The sequence below is a fragment of the Hemibagrus wyckioides genome, linkage group LG02, assembly GCF_019097595.1.
Source record: "Hemibagrus wyckioides isolate EC202008001 linkage group LG02, SWU_Hwy_1.0, whole genome shotgun sequence".
NCBI lineage: Eukaryota > Metazoa > Chordata > Actinopteri > Siluriformes > Bagridae > Hemibagrus > Hemibagrus wyckioides.
Window position 1 is genome coordinate 2,565,671 of NC_080711.1, and position 26,764 is coordinate 2,592,434.

The window sequence follows — 26,764 nt, forward strand, 5'->3', positions numbered from 1 at the left end:
ATATACTGTGTGTACAGGAGACCAGGTGGAAGGGTAGCAAGGCTCGTAGTATAGGAGCAGGATTCAAGCTATTTTATTATGGTGTGGATAGTAAGAGAAATGGGGTAGGTGTGGTCCAGAAGGAGAAGTTTGTGAGGAATGTTCTGGAGGTGAAGAGAGTGTCAGACAAGGTGATGAGTCTGAAGTTGGAGATTGAAGGGGTGATGTTGAATGTTGTTAGTGATTATGCCCCACAGGTAGGTTGTGAGTTAGAGGAGAAAGAGAGATTCTGGAGTGAATTAGATAAGGTGATAGAGAGTATTCCAACAGGTGAGGGAGTGGTGATAGGAGCAGATTTTAATGGACATGTTGGTGAGGGGAACACAGGTGATGAGGTGATGGGCAAGTTTGGAGTTAAGGAAAGGAACCTTGAAGGACAGATGGTAGTGGACTTTGCTAGGAGGATGGACATGGCTGTGGTTAACACTTATTTTCAGAAGAGGGAGGAGCATAGAGTGACTTACAAGGGTGGACGTGGGAGCACACAGGTAGACTACATCCTGTAGATGAGGCAATCTGAAAGAAATTAGTGACTGTAAAGTGGTAGTGGGAGAGTGTAGCCAGACAGCATAGGATGGTGGTGTGTAGGATAAATTTGATGGTCTGTAAGCAGAGGTCAAAGATAGAGATGGAGAAGAAAACCAAGTGGTGGAAGCTGAAAAAGGAGGAATGTTGTGAGGAATTTAGACAGAAGTTGAGGCAGGCTCTGGGTGGTCAGGTAGTGCTGCTAGATGACTGGGAAACTACAGCAGAAGTGATCAGGGAGACAGGAAGAAAGGTGCTGGGTGTGTCATCTGGAAGGAGGAAAGAAGATAAGAAGACTTGGTGGTGGAATGAGGAAGTTCAGGATAGTATTCAGAGGAAGAGGTTAGCCAAGAAGAAGTGGGACATGGACAGGAATGAAGAGAATAGACAGGATTACAAGGAGTTACAGCACAGAGTGAAGAGGGAGGGGTCTAAGGCCAAGCAGAAGGAGTATGACAAGTTGTACACTAGGTTAGACACTAGAGATGGAGAGAAGGACTTGTACAGGTTAGCTAGGCAGAGGGATCGAGATGGGAAGGATGTGCAGCAAGTTAGAGTTATTAAGGATAGAGATGGAAAGGTGCTCACAAGTGAGGAGAGTGTACAGAGGAGATGGAAGGAGTACTTTGAAGAGCTGATGAATGAGGAAAATGAGAGTGAAAAAAGAGTAGAAGTGGTGAACTCTGTGGAACAGAAAGTAGATAAGATTAGAAAGGATGAAGTCAGGAAGGCTTTGAAGAGGATGAAAAGTGGAAAGACAGTTGGTCCTGACCACTGTCCGGTGGAGGTCTGGAAGTGTCTAGGAGAGGAGGCAGTGGAATTTTTAACTAGTCTGTTTAACAGGGTTTTAGAGAGTGAGAAGATGCCTGAGGAATGGAGAAGAAGTGTATTAGTGCCGATCTTTAAGAATAAGGGTGACGTGCAGAGTTGCAGCAACTATAGGGGGATAAAGTTGATGAGCCATGCAATGAAGCTCTGGGGAAGAGTAGTGAAAGCTAGGTTAAGGAAGGTAGTGGAAATTTGTGAGCAGCAGTATGGCTTCATGCCCAGAAAGAGCACAACAGATGCAATTTTTGCTCTGAGAATGTTGATGGAGAAGTATAGGGATGGTCAGAGAGAGTTGCACTGTGTGTTTGTAGACTTGGAGAAAGTGTATGACAGGGTGCAGGCAGGTTGGAATGGGTGGAGAAAGGTGTCGGGAGTTCTGTGTGATAGAAAAATTTCAGTGAGAATCAAGGGGAAGGTGTACAGGACAGTGGTGAGACCAGCCATGCTGTATGGTTTAGAGACAATATCACTGAGACAGAGACAGGAGTCAGAGCTGGAGGTAGCCGAGTTGAAGATGTTGAGGTTCTCTTTGTGAGTGACAATGTAGGACAGGATTAGGAACGAGTACATCAGAGGGACAGCTCATGTTGGATGTTTGGGGGACAAAGTTAGAGAGGCCAGGTTAAGATGGACTTATATGGGAGAGTGACTATATTGGTAGGAGAGTGTTGGACATGGAGCTGCCAGGCAGGAGGAAAAGAGGAAGGCCAAAGAGGAGGTATATGGATGTAATAAATGAGGATATGAAGCTAGTGGGTGTAAGTGTTGAGGATGCAGAAGATAGGGATAGGTGGAGAGAGATGATTCTCTGTGGCAACCCCTGAAGGGAAAAGCTGAAAGAAGAAGAAGACAGGCTCTGTTATTATGAGCCCCACATAAGTAGTGCTAGTTTGTAATCAATTCTCATTTTGACACCAGCAAACATGGTGTTATGTTCCACACCATGTTTAGCTCCATAAACATGGTAACTGCTTCCACTGTTATACTGATGACACACAGCTATATGTTTCATCAAAGTCAGATGAGAGACACCAGCTCATTAAGATGAGTATGAAGAATATGTAAAGGACAATTGAAAAGTGTATGCTTACTAAATTCCTCCTGCTTAACTCTGACAAGACAGAAGTGCTCATACTAGGACCACATGCAGCCAGAAGTAAGCGTTCTGACTACAGAGTGACTCTGGATGGTCTTTCTGTTTCATCAGGTTCAGCAGTAAAAGACCTTGGTGTGATTATTGACTCTGGTCTTTCATTTGAAACTCATGTAGGTAAAATGCACATCAGCCAAGCTATCAACGTTTAGCTTTTATTAGGTAAACTTTTTTTCTTAGGTTTTTCTTAGTAGATGTCCTTAGGCAGATCTATTCATGGGCATAGAGTGCATCACATGATCACAAGCATACCTAATACTTTTCTCTCTCTCTCTTTTCGATGTTGAGATTTATATATCACACTTCTGAGCTTCCAGTGTTCTGAGTTTCCAGTGGGGATGCTTCTTCATTCTGGACCTGTCTGATCCATTCAGATGAACTACCCCTGATTTGGAGTCTCCTCAATTGGTGGTGCTCACTGTCACTGGGGCTAGATCTGTGTAGACAGACTGTGACACAAGGCACTGCTGCGGATAGAACCACTTGGAGACGATCACACCGTCTCTGAACTGCTGTTGCCTCAGTCAGCTTTCAGCAGGAAGGAATTAGTGCTAAGTCTATAATGATTTCAGAAACTACACTGACCTACAAGTTCCTCAAGAGCTCTTGGTTGCACAATTCTTTGCTGATGCTTAATATACTGATTAAGAAAGAACATTATCAACAGTTACATTATTCACTGTCCAGTGTCACCCAAATGGGAAAGGTTCACTTGTGAGCCTGATTCCTCTCAAGGTTTCTTCCTCATATCATCTCAGGGAGTTTTTCCTCACTACCATAGCCTCGGGATTGCTCATTAGGCATTAAAGTTAGGGATAAATAATGACTTAATTTTAAACTAATTTTTCTATTTTTCTATACTTCTGTAAAGCTGCTTTGAGACAATGTTAAAAAGTGCTATACAAATAAACTAATTTGAATTGAATTGAATTGATTTAATTTAATTTACTGAACTGAATATTCACAGACCATAACAGTCAATGCACAACTCACAAAACATCATAGACAACACTATATTCACAAACTATTGCACATCACATGACTCACAGACAATTTGAGACAACACAATAATCACACACCATCAAAAACAACACAGTACTCAGAAACCATCACAAACAACCACAGACAACAAAATACTCACAAACCATCACAATCACAGACAAGACAAGACTCACAAAACATCACAGACCTATCAATTAGATAAAACTTCACCTCACATAATTATCAAATTAATCAATTAATAAAATAAGGAAGGAGTGGTGTTGCATTGCCAGATAAAGAGCACTTTGATATGAGACTGCTGTGATTGTGGTTTGGCCACTTCCTGCCAGAAAGGAAGCTGTCATTTGGCTATTTTCATAAATCAGTATATGAGTTTCAAGTATTTATAGTGTTGTAACTTGGCTTTTTAAAGTACTTTTCAAGCAGGTCAAGTGTGCTTGAAATTGATGTCATAACAGGTTTTGCTAATGCTAATTCTAAATCAATGAGGTGGAAATTTATGTACACTCACTTCTAGAAAATAAATCATTGATTCAAATGAAAAATACACTTACCAGCCAGCAGAGAAGCTCTAAGAACACCGACTGTAGAGAGAAAATAAAGAGGAGGAATTTAAATGAAGCCAGGGATGTAAAAACCAAAGCTGTTTTTGTCTTATAATAATAATAATAATAATAATAATAATAATAATAATAATAATAATAATAATAATCTCCAGAACAACCCTCTCCATAGTTATTGGTACCCGTCATGAAATTGGTTAAATATTAGTATACACTGTCCACTTTATTAGGAACACTGTACACCTGTTCATTTTTGCAGTTATATAACTATTCATTCATGTGGCTTCTGCCCAGTGCATAACATTATGCAGATAAGATCTCATGACCAGTAGACCATCTGATTCTTTTTCCTAATCTTTAATCAGTTTGTGATTCTGTGCCCATGATAGCCTTAGATTCCTGTCCATGGCTGACCTGGACAGGCTGACCTGATTTTATCTTCTCCTGTTGTAGCCCATTCATCACAAGGTTTGATATGCTGGGGTACCTGAGCTGTTTTTCTGCTCACCGTGGCTGTAAATTGTGCTTATTTGACTTTCTATAGACTTCCAGTTAGCTCAGACCAGTCTGCTCATTCTCATCTGACCTTTCACTCACAGAATGTTTTTTACACCATTCTGAAATCCACCATTCACCATTTTCTAAAATACTCAGAGTAGCCCATCTGGCACCAACAACCAGGTCATACTTAAAGTCTCTGTGATCATATTTTCCACTTCTGATGTTTGATGTGAACATTAAACTGAAGCTTTTCATCTCTAACTGCATGATTTTATACATTGTGCTGCTGCCACCTGATTGGCTGATTGGATAAATGCATAAAAGTACAGTTCTACAGGTGTTTTTTTGTAATAAAATAAATTATGTACTTTGTAATAAAGTAAATGGTGAGTGTAGAAAAGGATTAACACATGCAGTACGTGATATTTTTAGCTCATACAAGAATATTAATTAATAATAATAATATTATTTATACCACAGCACTGCTGAATTCTGATTGACCAGCAGGATCTGATCAAATTGAAAAAGACTGATGCTTATAAGAAAGAAGGATTTCTGATTCCTGCATTTTACTGGTCAGCAATTCCAAAAACAAGAAGTAAAACATCTCACATAGCAAACGTCATAATCCTGAGTTACTGTAATCCCTACCACTGAAATACAAATCAGTAATTTGTATACATAATTTCTTAAAATCTAAACCATCTGTTTTTCACATTTTTTGATAAGCTGTATCTGGAATACTTCTCTTATGTGCTATATATACAAAATGTATGATGCTACAGAATTAAAACCATATTGCACATGGTATTAACGTACATATTATGAATATTGTGAATTGGGATAGTGCACATAATAACACAGTGATACAGACAGTGTTCCTTGTTTCAGCCTGGAAGTAGTGCCATGCACCTACCCCTGACCTGCAGACTCTGATTAAGATTTTGTTTTGGGTTAATACAGAGATAAGACTCTGTACGGCAGAAATCACCTATGAGCTTAATGCTGCTAGTGCACTACTCTACTCTTTGAGCTCCAATAATGCTATATGATGTTAATGATGGTACACTTGTCCAGTTCATTAAAAAAAATTTTTGCATACTAACAGGAAGTTTGACATGATAGTACAATAGTCATACACATAAGAATCATTAACCATATCAGTGAAATTTGTCAGTGTCTCCAAGTGAGTCTCCTGTGGCTAAAAATAAAAGTCCTGCTTCTTTCAGGTCTACCCCCGATTCAGACATAATCAGCTTGTTATCACAACTGATAAATGAGAGAAGTGATAACATTGAAAAGCTGTTGATTGGAAATACTGAGAGAATTGACAAATTAAATTAATATGCTAAAATGACAGAGATGGAAAACAAGTTAAATGGAGTAGATGGCCATGTGGTAGCGTTAGAGTAGTCGGTTCAAGAGCTCCAACAGCAGATGGGTGAGATAGAGTCCTATTTGAGACGGTGGAATATGAGTCTGTATGGTGTTTTGGAAAACTACGATGAAAATGTACATGTGCAGGCCATTAAGATCTGTCAGTCCGTTCTACCTGAAGAATCAGGATGACTTTCAGAAATGATAGACACTGTACAATGTTTGGGTAAGAGAAGCCCGTCTGACTCTTGTTCACGACCTATTATTGTACCGTTTATTTCACACATGTTGAGGAATGAAGTGTGGAAGCATGCTAAGAACTCAACATTTCTCAAAGCTAACGGACTTCTCTTTAAAGAAGATTTCTCCAAAGTTGACTGAGAGAGACGCTGTAATCTATGGCCTTGTTTAAATCTATGTTAAACAAGCACAGGATGCCAGGAAAACTGCCCTCTTTGCTGGGGCTTGAGAGTTTATTTTCTATTTTTCACTGCTTTGTTTGTTTTTGTTCTATGTCTTTATCGATTGTTTCACTTAATTCCAGGGGGTTAACAGATTGTGTTAAAAGGAAAGCTTTATTCATTTACATTTACATTTCTGGCATTTGACAGATGCTCTTATCCAGAGCGACATGCAAAAGTGCTTTATCATTGAAAACATTAACACTGGTTCAATAGGTTACAGACTTAGGATACCATTAGCCTAAAATTGGATTTTTTTTTATAGATAAAAGATAAGAGCTAGTTTAAGTGCTTAAGGAAAAGGTTGGTCTTAAGACGTCGTTTGAAGATAGTCAGAGACTCTGCTGTACGGATATCTAGGGGAAGTTCATTCCACCACCTCGGTGCCAGAACAGAGAAGAGTCTAGATGAATACCCACCTTTTGCCCTGAGAGATGGTGGGACAAGTCGGGCAGTGCTAGTGGATCAGAGGGAGCGAGGTGCATTGTGAGGAGTAATAAGATCTTTGAGGTAAGATGGTTCTGGTCCATTCTTGGCTTTGTAGGCAAGCATCAGTGCTTTGAATCTGATGTGTGCAGCTACTGGAAGCCAGTGGAGGGAATGCACCAGTGGGGTGGTGTGGGAGAACTTGGGCAGGTTGAAAACAAGCCGTGCAGCTGCATTTTGGATCATTTGCAGTGGACGAATTGCATTAAGAGGAACCTTAACCTTCTACCTGCCAGTAAAGAGTTGCAGTAATCCAGTCTCGAAAAAACCAGAGACTGAACAAGCACCTGAGTAGCACCTGTGTGGATAGGAATGATCGAATCCTTCTGATGTTGTACAGAAGAAACTGACATGAGCGTGTCACATTGGCAACATGGGAGGAAAAGGACAGTTGATTGTCCATGGTTACCCCAAGGTTGCGAACAGTGGCTGATTGGGAGATCATTGACTTGTTCAGAGATAATGCAAGATCCTGGGCTGGGGATAAATCACCTGGTATGACCAGCAGTTCAGTTTTGCTGGGATTAAGTTTCAGCTGATGAGCTGTCATCCAAGATGAAATGTCCGCCAGACACGCTGAGATCTGGGCAGAAGCTGTGGTATTTGAGGGAGGGAAGGTGAAGATAAGTTGTGTATCATCAGCATAGCAGTGGTATGAAAAGCCATGTGAGGATATAACTTCTATATCTTCTATATCTAACCAAGAGTGTGGGTGTAGAGGGAGAAAAGGAGAGGACCAATTACTGACCCTTGTGGGACACCATTAGAGAGTCTGCATGGGGCAGTTGTCAATCCCTTCCATGTTACCCGATATGAGCGACAATCCAGGTAGGAAGCAAACCATTCCCATGCTGTTACAAAAACTCCAAGACTCCTGAGGGTGGACAAGAGAGTCTTGTGGTTAACCGTGTCAAATGCTGCAGAAAGGTCAAGGAGGATGAGGACCGATGTCAGCTTGGCTGATCTAGCAGCATGTAGTTTCTCAGTGACCACCAAAAGGGCAGTCTCTGTGGAATGTGCTGCTTTGAAGCCAGACTGGTTGGGATCATGGAGGTTATTCTGCAAGAGATAGTCAGACAACTGTTTATAAACAATTTGTTCGAGAATTTTTGAAAGAAAGGAGAGAAGTGATCTCGGTCTGTAATTATTGATGTCAGAGGGATCCAAAGCAGGTTTCTTCAGTATAGGGATAACCCTTGCTTGCTTAAAGGCAGTTGGTACCTGTCCTGATGTTATGGATCCATTGATGACTGTGGTGATGAAGGGCAGGAGGTCAGGTGAGATGGTCTGGAACATAGTGGAATGGATTGGATCCAGTTGGCAGGTGGTGCTATTGCAGGAGTGAATGATCTGCAAAACCTCTTCAAAACCTATTCTTATTTGCAAAACAACTCAAAACTTATTTTATTTTCTTTAAAGAATCACATTCTGTTAGTAATGATCTAAAGTTAAGGAGGACACAGTAGAATAATGATCTTTGGATTGCTCATGGTTCTGAGAGGTCAGCAGGGGTCAATACATTAAAGAACACTTTTTCTGGAAATATCCTCGAGGCGTTTTCAGATCCTCTGGGACACTTTTTATGTTTACTTTTATGTCTCAATGATCAGGCTTTTATTTAGGTTAACATTTATGGGTACTTTCACAATTTTGAAAATGATAAACTTTTTAAGTTCTTAGACGACAGAATATTGTTTTGGTTTCAGAAATATCCACATGCTTATTTACTTATTGGAGGAGACTTTAATATCACTCTTAATGATGTAGTTGATAGATGGCCTCCTAAGCAGTCAAAATCTTCAAATGCCATTTTGAAGAATTTTATGCAGAAATACAATCTATCTGATATTTGGAGAGACTTATCCTAATCAAACTGCTTATATGTGGAGTAATGCATGTGGCACAAAACAGTCAAATTTCAATTTCAAATTTTTATTTGTCACATACACACTTCTACAAAGTATGATATGCAGTGAAATGCTTTTGACCCTTGAAAGAAAAAATGAATAAAGAGTAAAATTCCAAAAGAAAGAATAAAATATAAATCTACAGCTTAGAAAATTTTTACAGTAAGTAAAATAAAATAAAATACAAATAAAATAAGGGATAAGTATAAATCCGTAGAAATCTGTATAAAAATGTAAAAAATACACCTGTAATAAATAAACTGTATAAAATATGTGAAATGGGCAATGTGCAGACAGCAGCAGTTCGGGGTGGTAATGGAGTGAAATGAAATGATGAGCAGCAGTGTTATTGTCCATCCTTAAAGTGCAGTTGTGCACAGTAGTCCTCTTTCTATGTGAACAGGAGCAGAAATTTGCAACATTTTTATGTTTTATGTTTCTATGTTTTTACATCCTATGTGGAGTTCTGGTTGAGAGTCCATATAGCCTGCGGGAAGAAGCTTGTCCTCAGTCTCTCTGTGTTGGCCTTCAGGGAGTGGAAGCGCTTTCCTGACCTCAACGGAGAGAACAGTCCATTGTTTGGGTGTCTGAGGTCCTTCACGATCTTCCTGGCCTTGGTCCAGCACCGCTTCTTGTAGATTGAGGGCAGGTCAGGGAGCTTGGAACGGATGAGGTGCTGATCACACCACCCTCTGAAGAGCTTGTCTGTCTTGCATGGTGCTGTTCCCATACAAGGTTGCAATGTTTCTCATCAGGATGATCTCTATGATGCAGGAGTAAAAGTTTCTTAGCACCTTAGAGGGCAGTCTAAAGTCTCTCAAGCATCTGAGGTGGAAGAGATGCTGCCAGGCCTTTTTCACCAAGGTGTTGATGTGACAGGATCATGACAGGTCCTGCCTGATGTGAACACTGAGGTATCTGAAGCTGTCCACTCTCTCCACTGGGCTCTTCTTGATGACGGGGGTCTGGTAGTTCCTTTCTTGCTTTGTAGTGAAGTCCACTATCACCTTTGTCTTGCTGACATTAATGAGAAGGTTGTTCCTCTGGCACCAGTTCTGCAGATTCCTAATCTCCTCCAGGTAGGCCGTCTCATTGTTGTTGGAAATCAGTCCGACCACAATGGTGTCGTCAGCAAACTTGATGATGGTGGGCGAGTTGGTAGTGGCCACACAGTCATATGTATACAATGAGTACAGCAGGGGGCTCAGAACACATTCCTGGGGGGCTCCAGTGCTGAGGGTGAGGGAGGCTGAAGCATGTCTGCCCATCTTTACTGCCTGTGGTCTGCTAGTTAGGAAATTGGAGATCCTTCAACACAGAGATGGGCTGAGTCCCAGGTGCTCCAGCTTAGTGGTGAGTGTGGAGGGAATTATTGTGTTAAACACTGAACTGTAGTCGACAAACAGCATTCTAACATAATTCCCCTTTCTAATTTCCATGTGAGTGAGTGATGTATGAAGGAGATGAGAAATGGCATCATCTGTTGAGCCTATAAGCAAACTGTAGTGGATCCAGTGTGTCAGGTAGTGAAGAGATGATGAAGTCTCTGGCCAGCCGCTCAAAGCACTTCATCACTACTGAGGTCAGGGCTATAAGGCGGTAGTCATTGAGGTAAGCAGGATGGGGTTTCTTTGGGACAGGAACAATGATGGACTCTTTAAAGCATGTGGGGATTACCGACTGGGTTAAGGAGAGGTTGAACATATCTGTGAACATGGGTGCTAGCTGGTCAGTGCAGGCTCTGAGGACTCGACCTGAGATTCCTTCTGGTCCTGCTCCTTTCCTGGTGTTCACTTTCCTGAAGCCTCTCCTCACGTCATGCTCAGAGATGATGAATGTGTTTCCAGTGTTGATATTCTCCTCCTGTCTGCAGCCATTAGCATTAGCTTTAGCATTAGGGTTAGCATTAGCATCATTAGCTACAGCCTCAAAGTGAGCGTAGAAGGTGTTCACTTCATTTGCCAGAGACACGTCTACATTCGTCATACCAGATGTTGGTGCTTTATAGTCAGTTATTGTCCTTAGACCCTGCCAAAGTCCTAGAGTCACTTTGTTGGAGCTGTGACTCTAGTTTCCTCCCATAGCGCTGCTTCGCCTCTTTCACTGCTTTCTGAATGTTGTATGACGCGGCCTTGTAGTTGTCACCTGATGCAAGTCCCACATTATAGGCAACGACATGAGATCTCAGAGGGTCACGGATGGTCTTATCCAACCACGGCTTCTGATTGGGAAACGTTCTGATGGTCGTTTTTTGCAACATCATCCACTAGTTTCAAGATAAATCCCACAACTTCTTCCATAAACATGTCTGCATCATCAAGTGCATCCTGTAGAGCAGCCACCGATTGGTACGTCCAGCGTATGACCTCCCTCTTAGTCGGTACTTCCTGCTTGAGCCTTTGTTTATATTTTGGCATAAGTCTCAAATAAATTTCTGCTTAATCTATGGGAGCTTCTTAAAAGAGAATGTGTCATATGAAAAACATGTTACATGTAACAGACCACAAAGGAATTTCTATAAATATTAATTCTTCTCCCGTCCCTGAACCGCCACCTTATTGTGGTGCAGGGGTTTGAGTACCCGAATGAGCCTAGAAGCCATGTTGTCGGGGGCCAAGTGCTCCTGGTAGGGTCTCCCAAGGCAAAAGGGTCCTAGGTGATGGGTCAGACTAAGAGCGGTTCAAAGTCCCTCATGAGAAAAAGGATAACAAGGACCATTACATCACCCGGATTGGTGTTACCGGGGCCCCACCCTGGAGCCAGGTCTGGGGCTGGGGCACACAGGTGAGTGCCTGGTGGCCAAGTCTTCACCTATGGGACTCGGCTGGGCACAGCCCGAAAGAGCGATGTAAGGCTGCCTTGCCATAGGCCCACCACCCGCAGGAAGGACCATAAGGGGCAGGTGGTATGTGATTTGGGTAGCAGTCATGGGTGGGGGCCTTGACGATGGAATGTCACCTCACTGGGGGGGAAGGAGACTGAGCTGGTGGAGGAGGCTGAGCGGTACTGGCTAGAGATAGTCGGGCTCGCCTCCATGCACAGCCTAGGCTCTGGAACCCAACTCCTTGAGAGAGGTTGGACCCTCTACTACTCTGGAGTGCCTCATGGTGAGAGGCGGCGGGCTCGGGTGGGCTTGCTTATACCCCTCAGCTCAGCCGCCATGTGTTGGAGTTTTACCCGGTAAACGAGAGGGTGGTTTCCCTGCACCTTCAGGTTTGGGATAGGTGTCTCACTGTTTTTTCGGCCTATGGGGTGAACAGCAGTGTGAAGTACCCGACCTTCTTGGAGACCCTGTGAGGGGCACTGGAATGTTCCCTGACTGGGGACTTCATAGTTGTACTGGGGGACTTCAATGCCCATGTGGGCAATGACAGTGTTACCTGGAGGGGATTGGGAGGAATGGCCCCCCTATCTGAACTCGTGTTGTTCTGTTATTGGACTTCTGTGCTAGCCATGGTTTGTCCATAATGAACAACATGTTCAAGCATAAGGGTGCCCACCAATACACGTAGTACCAGGACACCCTAGGCCGGAGGTCGATGAGCGACCTTGTAGTCGTGTCATCTGACCTTCGGCCATATGTCTTGGACACTTGAGTGAAGAGAGGGGCTGAGCTGTCAACTGATCACCACCTGGTGGCGAGTTGAATCCGTTTGTGGAGGAGGATGCCAGCTTTTTTTGTTGTTTGTGTCCAGCATTGAATAATTATTTGACCCTGAATGTCTGGAATGTGGTTGTGAATTTATGACTGAAATAAAGCTGCTCACATCAGTGTATGCTTTCACTTTGCAAAAGCCAGCATTTATTTAGCAAGTATATATTTGTGCTATGTTGTTTTGCTAAGCAGAAGAAATGTAAAATCAATAATAGTACCACAAAAAAACAACATAGCACAAATATATACTAGCTAAATAAAAGCTAAATAAAAGTGAAAGTGCACGCCGATGTGAGCAGCTGTATCCCAGTCATCATATACTCAGATCACCCCCCCCCCCCCCAAAAAAAAAATAGCATGATATGAACAGGTTTATTTCAGTCATAAACAGTGGCAACTTTTGATAAGCAGACAAAATTTTTAAAAAATAATATAATAGTACCCCAGAAAAACAACATAACAATGCAAGTTGTCTGTGAAGGCACTGCATGAAAAGTGTGATTTTCGTCAGGTAACGACACTGTAAATTGCCACAGAATTTCAGGTTAACGACTGTTCACGGGAATGTGCAGGCAGCACAGATAATTCTCGGGAACTGCCAAAAATTGACGTGAAATAGGTTTGGCAGTTGACGGGTCCAGAATATCTGCAGCGTTTACCCAGCAGCGTTCCTCTGGGCCATACCCCTCCCAGTCCACTAAGTATTGAAGACGGCCTCCAAGACGACGGGAGTTAAGGATGGCATGTACCCGATAAGCGAGGGAACCGTCAACGTCTAGGGGTGGAGGTGGTTCACTGGAGGCGGGGTTGGTTGTCTGTGGTTCGTGAAAGGGCTTAAGAAGAGACACATGGAAGGTAGGGGAAATACGATATGCCCTGGGTAATTCTAGATGATAAGAGACTGGGTTAACCTGGCGAACGATCTGGAATGGTCCAATAAACTTTGGGCTGAGCTTACGGCAAGGGAGACGCAATTTTAGATTCCGCGTGGAGAGCCAGACCTTTTGGCCCACCCGGTAGGCAGGGTGGGGGCATCGATGGCGGTTTGCTTGGATCTCCTGCCTGCGAACTGCCCTTTGAAGGCATACATGGGCTCGCTCCCAAACCTCCTGACTCCGCCCGGACCAATCATCTACTGCAGGGACGTCCGAGGGTTCTCCTGACCATGGAAACAATGGTGGTTGGTAGCCGAGGACACACTGGAATGGGGTGAGGCCTGTGGAAGAGTGGGTTAGAGAATTCTGTGCATACTCTGCCCAGGGAAGGAACTCACTCCAGCGATGCTGTTCTCTACTGCAGTATGCCCTCAGGAATCTTCCCAACTCTTGGTTCAGGCGTTCAGCTTGGCCATTAGATTGGGGATGGTATCCAGAACTTAGACTGACGTTGATCCCCAACTGTTTACAGAATTCCTTCCAAACCCGTGACGTGAACTGTGGGCCCCTATCTGAGACGACGTCTTCTGGAAGGCCATAATTATGGAACACATTGTGGAACAAGGCTTGGGCGGTTTCCATGGCTGTCGGTAACCCTTTCATGGGAATAAGCTTACAGGCCTTGGAGAACCGATCAATAACCACCATTACAGTGGTGAACCCCTGAGACTCGAGTAGATCTGTGAGAAAGTCTGTGGAAATGTGAGACCATGGTCGTCGTGGAGTAGGCAGCGGTTCCAATAATCCAGCTGGAAGTAGATTGCTCGTACGAGATTGGGCACACATGGGACAGGATTTGACATATTTTTCCACGTCGGCTTTAAGTGATGGCCACCAAAATCTATGACGTAGGAGTTGGGTGGTACGCTGAATGCCGGGGTGACCCAAGCTTGGGCTTTCATGGGTCCACTGCATAACTCGTTGACGCATGGAGGTAGGTATATATGACTTGGAAGGTGGACAGGTTGGCGGAGGGGGTTCTGTGGTGTGGGCCCGCTCGATCTCCTCCACAATGCTCCACTGTACTGGGGCTATGAGAACAGACCGAGGGAGAATGGGTTCAGGGAGAGTGGGTGGCTCGAGAGTTTCATGGATTCTGGACAGGGCATCCGCTTTCCCATTCTTGGAACCTGGTCGATAGGTGACTGAGAATTTGAACCTGGTGAAGAAGAGGGCCCACCTGGCTTGGCGAGGATTCATTCGTTTGGCCTCACGTAGGTATTCCATATTTCTGTGGTCTGTTAGGACTAGGAAAGGGTGTTTGGAGCCTTCAAGCCAATGTCTCCATTCCTCAAGAACAGTCTTCATGGATAGAAGCTCCCGATTTCCCACATCATAATTCATCTCGGCTGCCGTGAGCTTGCGCGAAAAGAAAGCACAGGGATGCAACTTCCCAGAATCCGGTTGGCGTTGTGAAAGTACTGCCCCAATTCCGCTGTTGGAAGCATCGACCTCTACTACAAAGGGCAGACTGGGGTCAGGATGACGTAATATAGGTGCTGAGGTGAAACTTCGCTTTAGCTTCTCAAAAGCTGCCCGGGCTTGGTCAGTCCATGACAATTTTTTGGGCTTGCCTCTGAGTAGTGAGGTGAGTGGTCCAGCTATGGTGCTGTAGTGACGGATGAAGCGACGGTAAAAGTTGGCGAAGCCCAGAAAGCGTTGAAGTTCTTTGATCGTAGTGGGTTCGGGCCAGGCTGTGACCGTAGACACCTTGGATTGGTCCATCTCTACCCCCTCAGGTGAGAGCACGTAGCCTAGGAAGGACATGGAGGGGCGGTGGAATTCACACTTTTCAAGCTTGACATAGAGGTGATGCTCAGCAAGTCGCTTGAGGACTGCCCGCACATGCTTAACGTGTTCCTCATGGTTGGGGGAGTAAATCAGTATATCATCTATGTATGCTATGAAGTGTTTGTTGAGCATGTCTCTAAATACCTCATTGATGAGAGACTGGAAGACAGCAGGGGCGTTAGTAAGTCCATAAGGCATGACTAGATATTCATAATGTCCTTGTGTTGTATGGAATGCAGTTTTCCATTCGTCACCCTCTCTTATCCTGATGAGGTTATAAGCGCTGCGGAGATCCAGCTTGGTGAATAATTTAGCCCCCTGTAACTGTTCAAGCGCTGCGGGGACTAGTGGAAGAGGATAGGGATAAGGAATGGTTATGGCGTTCAAACCTCTATAATCAATGCAGGGTCGTAGGCCTCCATCCTTCTTTTCCATGAAGAAGAACCCTGCCGCAGCCGGAGATGTAGATGGTCGGATATACCCTGCAGCAAGGGCTTCTTCGATATACTCCTCCATAGCTCTTTTTTCTGGAAGAGAGAGAGGATAAAAACGATTTTTGGGAGGCATGGCATTCAGGAGGAGGTCAATAGCACAATCCCAGGACCGGTATGGTGGTAATTTGGTTGCTTTTTCTTTACTGAAAACATCCCAGAGGCCATGGTATTCATTGGGGAGTGTGACTGGGGACGAGGACTCAGGGCTTTCGACAGAAGTAGAGAGGCATGGGCGTGGCGTGGGATCAGCGAAGCAGTTTGCCAGACAGGTTCTGGACCAGTTCTCCCTCCTTCCATGAAATGTGCGGATCGTGAAGCCGTAGCCACGGGAGGCCCAGGACGATTTGATTGGAGGGGGAGGAAAAAATAAAAAATGATAGTCTCTCGTGGTGAAATAATCCAATTTGTAAGTCCATTACGGGTGTCTGATGAGTGAGAAGCCCTTCTCCTATGGGCTGATCGTTGATAGCAGTCACTCTCAGAGGTGGGGTACAAGGGATAGCAGGCAGCTTGAGTTTGAGCACCAGGTCACGGTCTATCAGGTTGACTGCTGAGCCCGAGTCAATCAACGCTGTGACATGAAAACGTTCATTACCATTGAGTAGAAAGGCAGGGAGGGTAAGCTTAGACACCGTGTTAGCTTTTCCCACTTGAGATGTGGTAGGTTTCTCTGGGCAGTGATAAACTCGATGGCCTGGCTTCCCGCAGTAGAAACACAGCTGCTGTTGAGTGCGACGCTGACGCTCCTCCTCAGAAACACGAGCTCTCCCCAGCTGCATGGATTCCGAGTAGCAACCCTCTGATATGGGGTGAGGTAGTGAACATGTGGCGGACGCATGAGCATTGTATTGGCGGCACAGATTATCCAGTCTGACAGCCGTGGAGATGTACTGAGAAAGAGTGATGTTTGTGTCTCGACACACCATCTCAGGCTTCAGGGACGGATTGAGACCCTCGCGGAACACTGCCATGAGTGCTGGTGCATTCCAGCCTGACTGAGCCGCCAATGTACGAAATTTGATGGCGTACTCAGCCGCCGACTCAGAACCCTGGCGTAGTTCGAGCAGCTGCACAGAAATGTCTTTCCCTCCCGCTGGGTATTCAAACACCTCCCGAATAAGTTCAGTGAAGTAGTTAACAGAGCTCCTTACTTGGGGATCCGAGTCCCAAACTGCTGAGGCCCAGTCTAGTGCTTTACCAGTTAGCAAGGATAACATGAACGCGCACCTGGTAGTTTCATTGTCATAGGCCTCTGGTTGTTGTGCAAAGAAGTTATCACACTGACGTAGAAAACCTCTGCAATGGTCGGTGGACCCATCAAACTTTTCGGGAAGAGAAAAACTGGGAAACTCACTACTTGACGGTGGCGTGGGTGCTGGGGCGGCTGCCGAGCTCTGAGCTTGTTGCTGTAGCTGTAGATTAGCCGCTTTCAGAGAATCCACCTTCGCTTGGTAAGCCCTGATAAGAACTCCCTGACGCCACAAAGTTGCTTGTAGATCCACTGGATTCGTAGTTGGTGAAGTATCCTGTAACGACTTGTCGGAGACAGGAGTGTTCGAATCCATGTGCAGATCTTTATTTAAACTCACACAGGGAGGAATCATAAACCGTATAGACGAAGCCAAGTTCAAAAGTCGGAAATCAAACACTAGAAAATCAATACCGAAACACAAAACCGAAACTCGAAGTCGAAGACGAAGGCAAGGATCATACACAAGAAACAATCTGAGAGCAGAACTATGGCAAGGCTTAGTATGTCACAAAGGAACGATACTTCACAATGAACAAAGGGAGCATGCTGCTTATATGCTAAAACAAACCAGGAAGTGAGTACGAGAGTGCTAATACTCGGGTGAGGGCTCCCTCTGGTGTTCTGGATCTGGGTGTGATGTTACAATATATATATATATATATATATACTACCAGTCAAGTTTCAGTACACCTTTTAATTTAATGTTTTTTGTTTAGGGATTTATTTTCTACATTCTAGAACAATACTGGAGATTTCAAAACTATGAAATAACACACATGGACTTAATTAATCCATATATAATGACAACAAAAAAATATAATGACAACAAAAAACAGTCAGTTGTTATTTTAAGACACGAAGGTCAGGTGTTCTGGAATAGTTCTTGCAAGAACAGTATTGTCAAGTGCATTTGCAAAACCCATCAAGCACCATGATCAAACTGGCTCACATGAAGTCCATCCCAGTAAAGCAAGACCAAAACTTACCTCTGCTGCAGAGGAGAAGTTCATTTAGAGTTACCAGCCTCAGAAATCACCAATTAACAGCACCTCAGATTAGAGGCGTTATGAAGGCTTTACAGAGCATCAGTAGCAGACATATCTCAATATCAACTGTTCAAAGGACATTATTGTGGATTTCGGCCGCCTTCAGCATTGTATATATATTGGTATATATACCAAATTACAGAACAGAAAATACTTTTTATTGTATACAAAGTATATAGCAAATGATTACATAAAGAAAAAAAAAGAATAACATTTTAAGACAATAGTCTGATCCTCACAGCACTCCTAGACCTCAATCACTGTACATAGTGGCATGACTACAGTAACTTTTTCTGTTGTTTTGCTTAAATGCACAGTGGATGTATTTAACTCACATCTTCCAGCAATGCGCCTAACAGGGAGAAATGATGCTGGGTATGAGATGTCTTTCCCCGCAAACTCCAAATTTCTATGGGTTTTTCATAAAAATGATGGTCTGGATGGGGATGAGGCCGAGGCTCCACTGTACAGTTTAATGCTCTCTGAGCTCTTCCTGGTTACGTCACTTCTCATGTGACAAGCCTCGGCCAATCAGGTGCTAGGTCACAGTGACACGGTATGTTCCTCCAATCACAGACGAGGTCATGAGACAAAGCATGGAACCAAAACATACAAACAGAGATGTTACTCTTTCCTGGAATTTGCTTACCGTTTTCATTTTTACCTCCACTCTTTACATTTACTTTGCTCTTTACATTTACCTCTACTCTATACATTTACTTCGCTCTTTATATTTACCTCACTTTTTACATTTACCCCACTCTTAATATTTACTTCGCTCTTTACATTTTCCTTGCTCTTTACATTTTCCTCGCTGTTTACAATGGCTAGCTAAGGAACTAAAGAAGAAGAGGCACAGTGCTAAAATCACGATAAGTCTAAATTCTTCTAACGACATAACCCATACTTTCATTTGGCAGAACCAGTGTAAGTTTTGTAATAAAGCATTTTTACTTGTATTTTGTAGGAGGCAGTCCGTCCGCTACACAACTCTGAGGCAAATTGTAGGCGCTATGACCCGGAGCAAGGGTACAGATGAAAGATATGGGCTAAAGTGCACTCTGTTGTTTCAGAAGCAAATAAACACGTTGTTTTAACTCTGTACTTTTTTGCTTCCACAGATTAAGCTCACCATATAATGAGATGGTCACCTCATTTTAGTGGGAGAACTGTCCATAAGCCCGGAATTGCACGATGAAGGATAAAAATGACTTTGTTGGTATGTAATTTTCACTGTGTTGTTGTTATTTAGTTGTTAGATTATTCATTCATTCATTCATTGTCTCCCGCTTATTCGTAGCCGGGTCACGGGGGCAGCAGTCTAAGCAGGGATGCCCAGACTTCCTTCTCCCTAGCCACTTCCCCCAGCTCTTCCGGGGAAATTCCAAGGCATTCCCAGGTCAGCCGAGAGACATAATCCCTCCAGTGTGTCCTGGGCCATGCCCGGAACACCTCCCCTGGGAGACGTCCAGGAGGCATCCAAAACAGATGCCCAAGCCACCTCAACTGGCCCCTTTCGATGTGGAGGAGCAGCAGCTCTACTCCGAGCTCCTCCCAGGTGACAGAGCTCCTTACCCTATCTCTAAGGGAACGCACCGCCACCTTGCGAAGAAAACTCATTTCGGCTGCCTGTATCCGGGATCTTGTCCTTTCGGGTCATGACCCAAAGCTCATGACCATAAGTAAGAGTAGGAACGTAGATTAACTGGTAAATCTTCTTCACCACAACAGACCAGTACATGGACCACATTGCTGCTGCCGCTGCACCAATCCGTCTGTCAATCTCATGCTCCATCCTTCACTCACTTGTAACAAAACCCCGAGATACTTAAACTCCTCCACTTGAGGAAGGAACACCCCTCCAACCTGGAGGGGACAAACCACCTTTTTCCAGTCGAGAACCATGGCCACAGATTTGGAGGTGCTGATCCTCATCCCAGCTGCTTCGCACTCGGCTGCAAACTGTCCCAGCGCACGCTGTAAATCCTGGCTTGAAGGAGCCAACAGGACAACATCATCTGCAAAAAGCCGAAATGAAATCCTATGGTCCCCAAACCGGACTCCCTCCACCACCTGGCTGTGCCTAGAAATTCTGTCCATAAAAATAATGAACAGAACCAGTGACAAAGGACAGCCCTGCCGGAGTCCAACATGCACTGGGAACAGATCTGAATTACAGCCGACAATGCGAACCAAGCTCCTTCTCCGGTCCTACAGAGACCAAACAGCCCTTAACAGAGGGCCACAGACCCCATACTCCCAGAGCACCTCCCACAGAATGCCTTGTGGGACAGGGTCGAATGCCTTCTCCAAGTCCACAAAACACATGTGGACTGGCTGGGCAAACTCCCATGAACCCCCAAGCACCCTGTGAAGGGTATAGAGCTGGTCCAGTGTCCCACGACTAGGACGAAACCCGCATTGTTCCTCCTGAATCCGAGGTTCGACTAAAGGTCGGACTCTCCTCTCCAGTACCCTGGAATAGACTTTCCCTGGGAGGCTGAGGAGTGTGATCCCCCTATAATTGGAACACATCCTCTGATCCCCCTTCTTAAAAAGAGGGACAACCACCCCGGTCGCCCAGTCCAGAGGCACTGTCCCTGACTGCCATGCTATGTTTCAGAGATGTGTCAGCCAAGACAGCCCCACATCTAGAGACTTAAGGTACTCAGGGCAAATCTCATCCACTCCTGGCACCTTGCCACCAAGGAGCTGCTGGACTACCTCAGTGACTTCAGCTTGGGTAATGGATGAATCTACCTCTGAGTCCTCAGCCTCTGCTTCCTCTACGGAAGGTGTGTCAGTAGGATTGAGGAGATCCTCGAAGTATTCCTTCCACCTTCCGACAATATCCCCAGTCAAGGTCAGCAACTCTCCACTAGCACCATACACAGTTCTGAGGCGCCGGACGGTCTGCCAGAATTTCCCCGAGGCCGACCAATAGTCCTTCTCCATGGTCTCCCTGAACTCCTCCCAGACCCGAGTTTTTTCTTCCACAACCACCCGGGCTGCAGCTCGCTTGGCCTGCCAGTACTCATCAGCTGCCTCCAGAGTCCCAGGAGGCAACCAGGCTCGATAGGACTCTTTCTTCAGCTTGACAGCATCCCTTACTTCCAGTGTCCACCACTGGGTTCGGGGATTGCCGCCATGACAGGCACGAGAGACCTTACGGCCACAGCTCCTGGTAGCTGGAGGAGGAGAACATGGTCCATTCAGACTCAATGACCCCAACCTCCCTCGGAATCTTGTCAAAACTCTCCTGTAGGTGGGAGTTGAAGACCTCCCTAACAGAGGGTTCAGCCAGACGTTCCCAACAGACCCCCACACTTTGTTTGGGTCTGCCAAGTGTGTCTGGCATCCTCCTCTGCATGCGGATCCAACTCACCACCAGGTGGTGATCAGTTGACAGCTCAGCCCCTCTCTTCACCCTAGTGTCCAAGACATATGGCCGAAGGTCAGATGACACGACCACAAAGTCAATCATCGTCCTCTGGCCTAAGGTGTCCTGGTACCACGTGTACTGATGGGCACCCTTATGCTTGAACATGGAGTTCGTTATGGACAGACTGTGACTAGCACAGAAGTCCAATAACAGAACACCACTCAAGTTCAGATCAGGGGGGTCATTCCTCCCAATCACGCCCCTCCAGGTAACACTGTCGTTACCCACATGGGCATTGAATTCCCCCAGTATAACTATGGAGTCCCCAGTCGGGGCACCTTCCAGCACCCCTTGTAGGGTCTCCAAGAAGGTTGGGTACTCCACACTGCTGTTCAGCCCGTAAGTCAAAACAACAGTGAGACCCCTATCCCCCACCCGAAGGTGCAGGGGAACTACCCTCTCGTTTACTGGGGAAAACTCCAACACATGGCGGCTGAGCTGGGGGGCTATAAGCAAGCCCACCCCAGCCCACCGCCTCTCACCATGAGGTACTCCAGAGTAGTAGAGGGTCCAACCTCTCTCAAGGAGTTGGGTTCCAGAGCCCAGGCTGTGCATGGAGGTGAGTCTGACTATCTCTCAGCCTCCCCCACTAGCTCAGGCTCCTTCCCCACCAGTGAGGTGACATTCCATGTCCCAAGAGCCAGATTCTTTAACCAGAGTTTGGGTCGTCTAGGCCCCTGCCCATGACTGCTACCCAAAACACATCGCACCAGCCCCTTATGCTCCTTCCTGCGGCTGGTGGGCCTATGGGAAGACGGGCCTACGTCGCCCTTTCGGGCTATGCCCGGCCGAATCCCATAGGCAAAGACTCGGCTGCCAGGCGCTCACCTGCATGCCCCAGCCCAGCTCCAGGTTGGGGACCCGGTAACGCCAATCCGGGCGAGGTAATGGTCCTTGCTTTCTTTTTCTTCATGAGGGGATTTGAACCACTCTTAGTCTGACCCATCACCTAGGACCTGTTTGCCTTGGGAGACCCTACCAGGAGCACATGGCCCCCGACTACATGGCTCCTAGGCTCATTCGGGTACTCAAACCCCTGCACCACAATAAGGTGGAGGTTCAGGGAGGGGTTTGTTAGAATAAAGAAGCTTTATTGTCATTTCAACCACATATAGCTGATGCAGTACATAGTGAAATGAAACAACGTTTCTCCAGGACCTGGTGCTACATAAACATACAACATAGAGTTCAAACACAAGAACAACATGGAGCTAGGACCGAATTCCACATAAAGTCACCATGTTGTTGTTCTTAATTCTGTTTTTGCTATTTATCTGTGTAGTTATGTTTGGTTGGTTGTAGTTTTTAAAAAAAAACATTATTTTTTTTCTAGTTGCCTGCAAGACATACTACGAGACTGTGCGTAGAAATTTCTGGTACAGTCAGCCAGAGCTAGCAAATGTGGCTGCAGCTAAGACCTCAGCCCGGAGTTGCCAGAGGAGGAAGAGGGTAAAATAGATTAGAATTAAATTAGTTTTACTTATTTCTGTTGCATTAGTATAAACTGTAATGATGTACAGGTTGCTTATTATATGTAACAATTGTACTGGCTGCGGACGAAGTGGATTTCTGGAGGGGAATCACCACTGACATGATGTCAGATGAAAAAGACAGTGCCATTGAGAGAGTCTCAGGGTGGATTGTGAGGCCTCCATCGTTCCGCAGCCAGGAGTTCAGCAATCTGTGTGCTAAGCTGCAGACGAGACTAGAAGCCAGTTCAAAGTGTGCAGCACTGCATCACCAGCATCTGTGAAGTGGGCTTCCATCTAACAGAACCCAATCACATACCTACAACCCCGAGGCATCAAAAAGACATTTGATGCTAAACGTGATGCCATGAAAATAATCTCTGGCTACTTTTTGTGTATTTATATTTCATATGTCTATTTAATAAAACTCTTACATGTAATCAACATGTCTCTCCCAAATGTCTGTTTTCCTAATATTTACTATTAGCCTTTATGACACCTATATTGTTATATCTTTAACAATTTTTATAGATTAATATAATGAATATATATAAATTAAATTTATAATTTATATATATATATATATATATATATATATATATATATATATATATATATATATATATATATATATATATATATATATATATATACTCAAAACCATGTTATAATTGCCCAGACTGACCAATAGCAACACATGTCTCAGCCAATCACAGGTGATCTTTCTGTTTTGAAAATTGTGCTTTCATCCAGTACGTACTGTAGAACATTCAAGGTGGTTTCATTCATATGCTAATTCATATTTCGCACCTTGTACCTCCACACACACCTCCCTCCCCATACACCCATACATGGTACGATAATGACCATTTCTGTCACTCGCGAACGGGAACTTCCCAGGCTGTGAATTGTCAATAACTGCTGGTGATAAGAGAGGTCATCACACCCAAGACTTTCATGAACTCAGTCCTGTGTTCAAAAGAATCTGCCAGGTTTGTTTATTCTCCATTTTCACTGTTTTTCTGCTCGAGTTCAAAATTTTATTTAATTATTTAATTTTTATTTTTTACTATTATACCCTCATTGGGGGCTGAGCCCCCCTTAAATTAAAATTCTAGCATCGCCCCTGATATTGACACTTTTTAGCACAAGTACAGCCAGGTAGCATGCAAGGCAGGCACAGAAAAAAGTCAGAATTATGAGTTCATATCTCACGATTCTGAGAAAAAAAGTCCAAATCATGAGATAAAAAGCAATAACCTTTTTTATTTTTTATTCAGTGGCAGGAACAGACTTCCATAGATGAGTGAGTGCTTGGCTGCTGATCTGCCATTTTGGCGCCAGTGGTTTAAAATGGTGGTGGGGCGCAAGCGCCGAATCGATTAATCTTCCCTTTATCTTGAAAAATGTTTAAAAGTGATATTTCCTCCAGTTGCTCTATATGTGATGTGATATGTTGTTCATTTATTATGGAATTGTTAATCTACAATGACGTTTTGGCAAGATGTGCTAGATTTTTTTTAGATCTAAAATTTATAAAAACAGTGTTTTATCTTGGAAGGACATTGTGTTGCTGTTGTAAAACATGAATTCTTCTTAATGAACCTAATTCTGTTATTGGTGAAATTCCACATTCACAAATCTGAATACTCTAACTCCAGACCTATTTTTGCTGTATTTAAAAAATAATTTAAGCAATACTTCTCATTAGTTGTCACAGAACAAAAAAGCCTTAAAAACTTTATATGTTTGTGATCTTTTCCCTGTTTTCAATGACTTGTAATTCTGTTTCTTCTGTTTTGAGTTGCATCTGACATCCCCCTTATATGCTTGTTTGGTTGCTATTTTCTCATTACTATGTTTCCTTTTCTTTTTTATTCTTTTCCTTTTTTCAGTTGTTGTGTTCTGATCTTAGGTTTGCTTGTTCAGTTGTTGTGCACCATTTTCTGTATTCTGTTTCCAAGCAAAAAAAAAAGTTCAAACACTAAACGGCAGAGACGCATGTCAGTGATGCCATCTACTTTCATATCATTGATTGGCTAGAGAAGGGCTGTCAGTTATGAACCAGTGGACCAATGGGGACTTGGGGACCAATATCCTGCCCCCTAATCCTCATAAAACTCTCCTTGTAATATTTGAAATTCGAAAGTAACTTAGAAAAAGAGCAAAGAAAATTGAAGTGTGAATGAAAAGAAAATGAGATTACGAGCAAATAGGAGATAGAGCAAGCATCTGAGTAAAATAAGCAAGGGAAAAAAAAATTTGTTCTCAATTCCTAGTATTTTATGTTCTTTTCCTTATAGCTTTGTCATTATTTGTTTTACATTTTGTATTAAATCCTACAATTTTACAAAATTCTACAATTTTATATATATATATATATTATGACCATGATACTTATGGCGTAAAATTGACACCATACATCTTCTCCAGGACAGGAATGCAGCGCAATTAAAAGTAAAAATTGCACCAAAAATGACGATAACAAAAAATAAAACATGCAAAAAAAGCTGTGCCGTGCTGTTTATTGAAAGCTATGTAAAAGGAAAAAGTAGAGAAAATAAAGAAAAAGAATAATATACACGACAACACGGAGTAACTCTGGCAGCGAGCGTCCCAGGGCAGCACCGGAAATCGTAGAACAATGACTTGGCAAAGATTAAGCTAGATATTATTTAAAAAATAACCCAAAGTTATATACATAACCCATAAGCATAAACTTAACACATATAGAATATGGAGTTTATATAATAATGTTAATTACAAGCCAAACATATTGATATAAATGTTGAATTTACCGAGCATTAAAGCGAGATGAAGATTCCTCATCCTGCACCATAAGCTGTAAGTCAGTTTGATGCTAATTACAGTGTCCACTGCTGCTGTCTTCTCACAAGGAACCTCATGAAGTAATGAAGGTCAATGTTTGTTTTGTTTTTTTTAATTCATGCAACCAAAGAGGTGGGGTTTATTTTGGTCAGTTCCTGTTGCCTGACTGTTTACTATTCAAGGTTCAAGGTTCTTTATTGTCAATACCACCATATGTGCAGACATACAGAGGAATCAAAATAAAGTTCTTTTTTTGACATTGTCAATGCAGTCAGTGCAGGAAAGACCAGATTTTGTGTGACGGTACCAGCAGTATACTTGTAATAAATAGATATAAATAAACCAGTGAAAAATAAATTGAACATCTGAATGAATATACATCTGAGTGTAAACAGTGAATTCGATTAAATATACAAATATATTCTAAGGTGCAAATAAACATAAAGATAAATGTAAACATTCAGAAGTTAGATGCAAGACAGCATGTACGATAGCAGCAGTATGACAGTAGTGCAAAAAAGACTGTAAAGTGCAAACAGTGTCAGATTTAAATAGTTTGTGCACGTAACGTTGTACATGTCCTAAAAAGACTTTGTGAGTAATGTATTATAAAAGGTTTTTATGGACATCCCTAGAGTGTTGACTAGTTTATGAATTAGTGAAAATGACTAGTCTATACAACACAAACTATTCTAGGCAGCATGACAGAATTGAACAAGTATGATACACTACACCACAATGGCTGATAATACTTACAAAATATCACAGACAACACAATACTTACAGACCATCAGAGACAACACAATACTATCACAAACACATGACTCAGAGATCACAGTCAACCACAGACAGCACATGAGTCACAGACCACTGATCAATTGTATAAAGCCTCACCTGACATAATTATGAAATTAATCAATTTATAAAATGGGTTCGACTAATATTTTCTGCCTTAAGTATACTGGCACTATAAAATAACAATTATTTGTGTACTATATGCATAGTTTTT

The 26,764-nt window shown here is 43.5% G+C and overlaps 1 protein-coding gene across 3 annotated transcripts in view; it reads right to left on the reverse strand.

The window, feature by feature from the left end:
* Nucleotides 1–25,879, reverse strand: part of LOC131363865 (deleted in malignant brain tumors 1 protein-like) — a 49,823-nt gene extending 23,944 nt beyond the window's left edge. Inside the window, exons 1-2 of one of the 3 annotated variants that reach the window (XM_058406806.1) lie at nt 25,725–25,879; nt 4,102–4,131 (exon numbers count right to left, since the gene is read on the reverse strand). In XM_058406806.1, the coding sequence (XP_058262789.1) occupies nt 4,102–4,131; nt 25,725–25,755 (61 nt within the window). In that variant the 5' untranslated portion in view covers nt 25,756–25,879. The other 2 variants (XM_058406816.1, XM_058406824.1) reach the window with 2 other exon arrangements.
* Between the last annotated feature and the right edge of the window lie 885 nt (nt 25,880–26,764).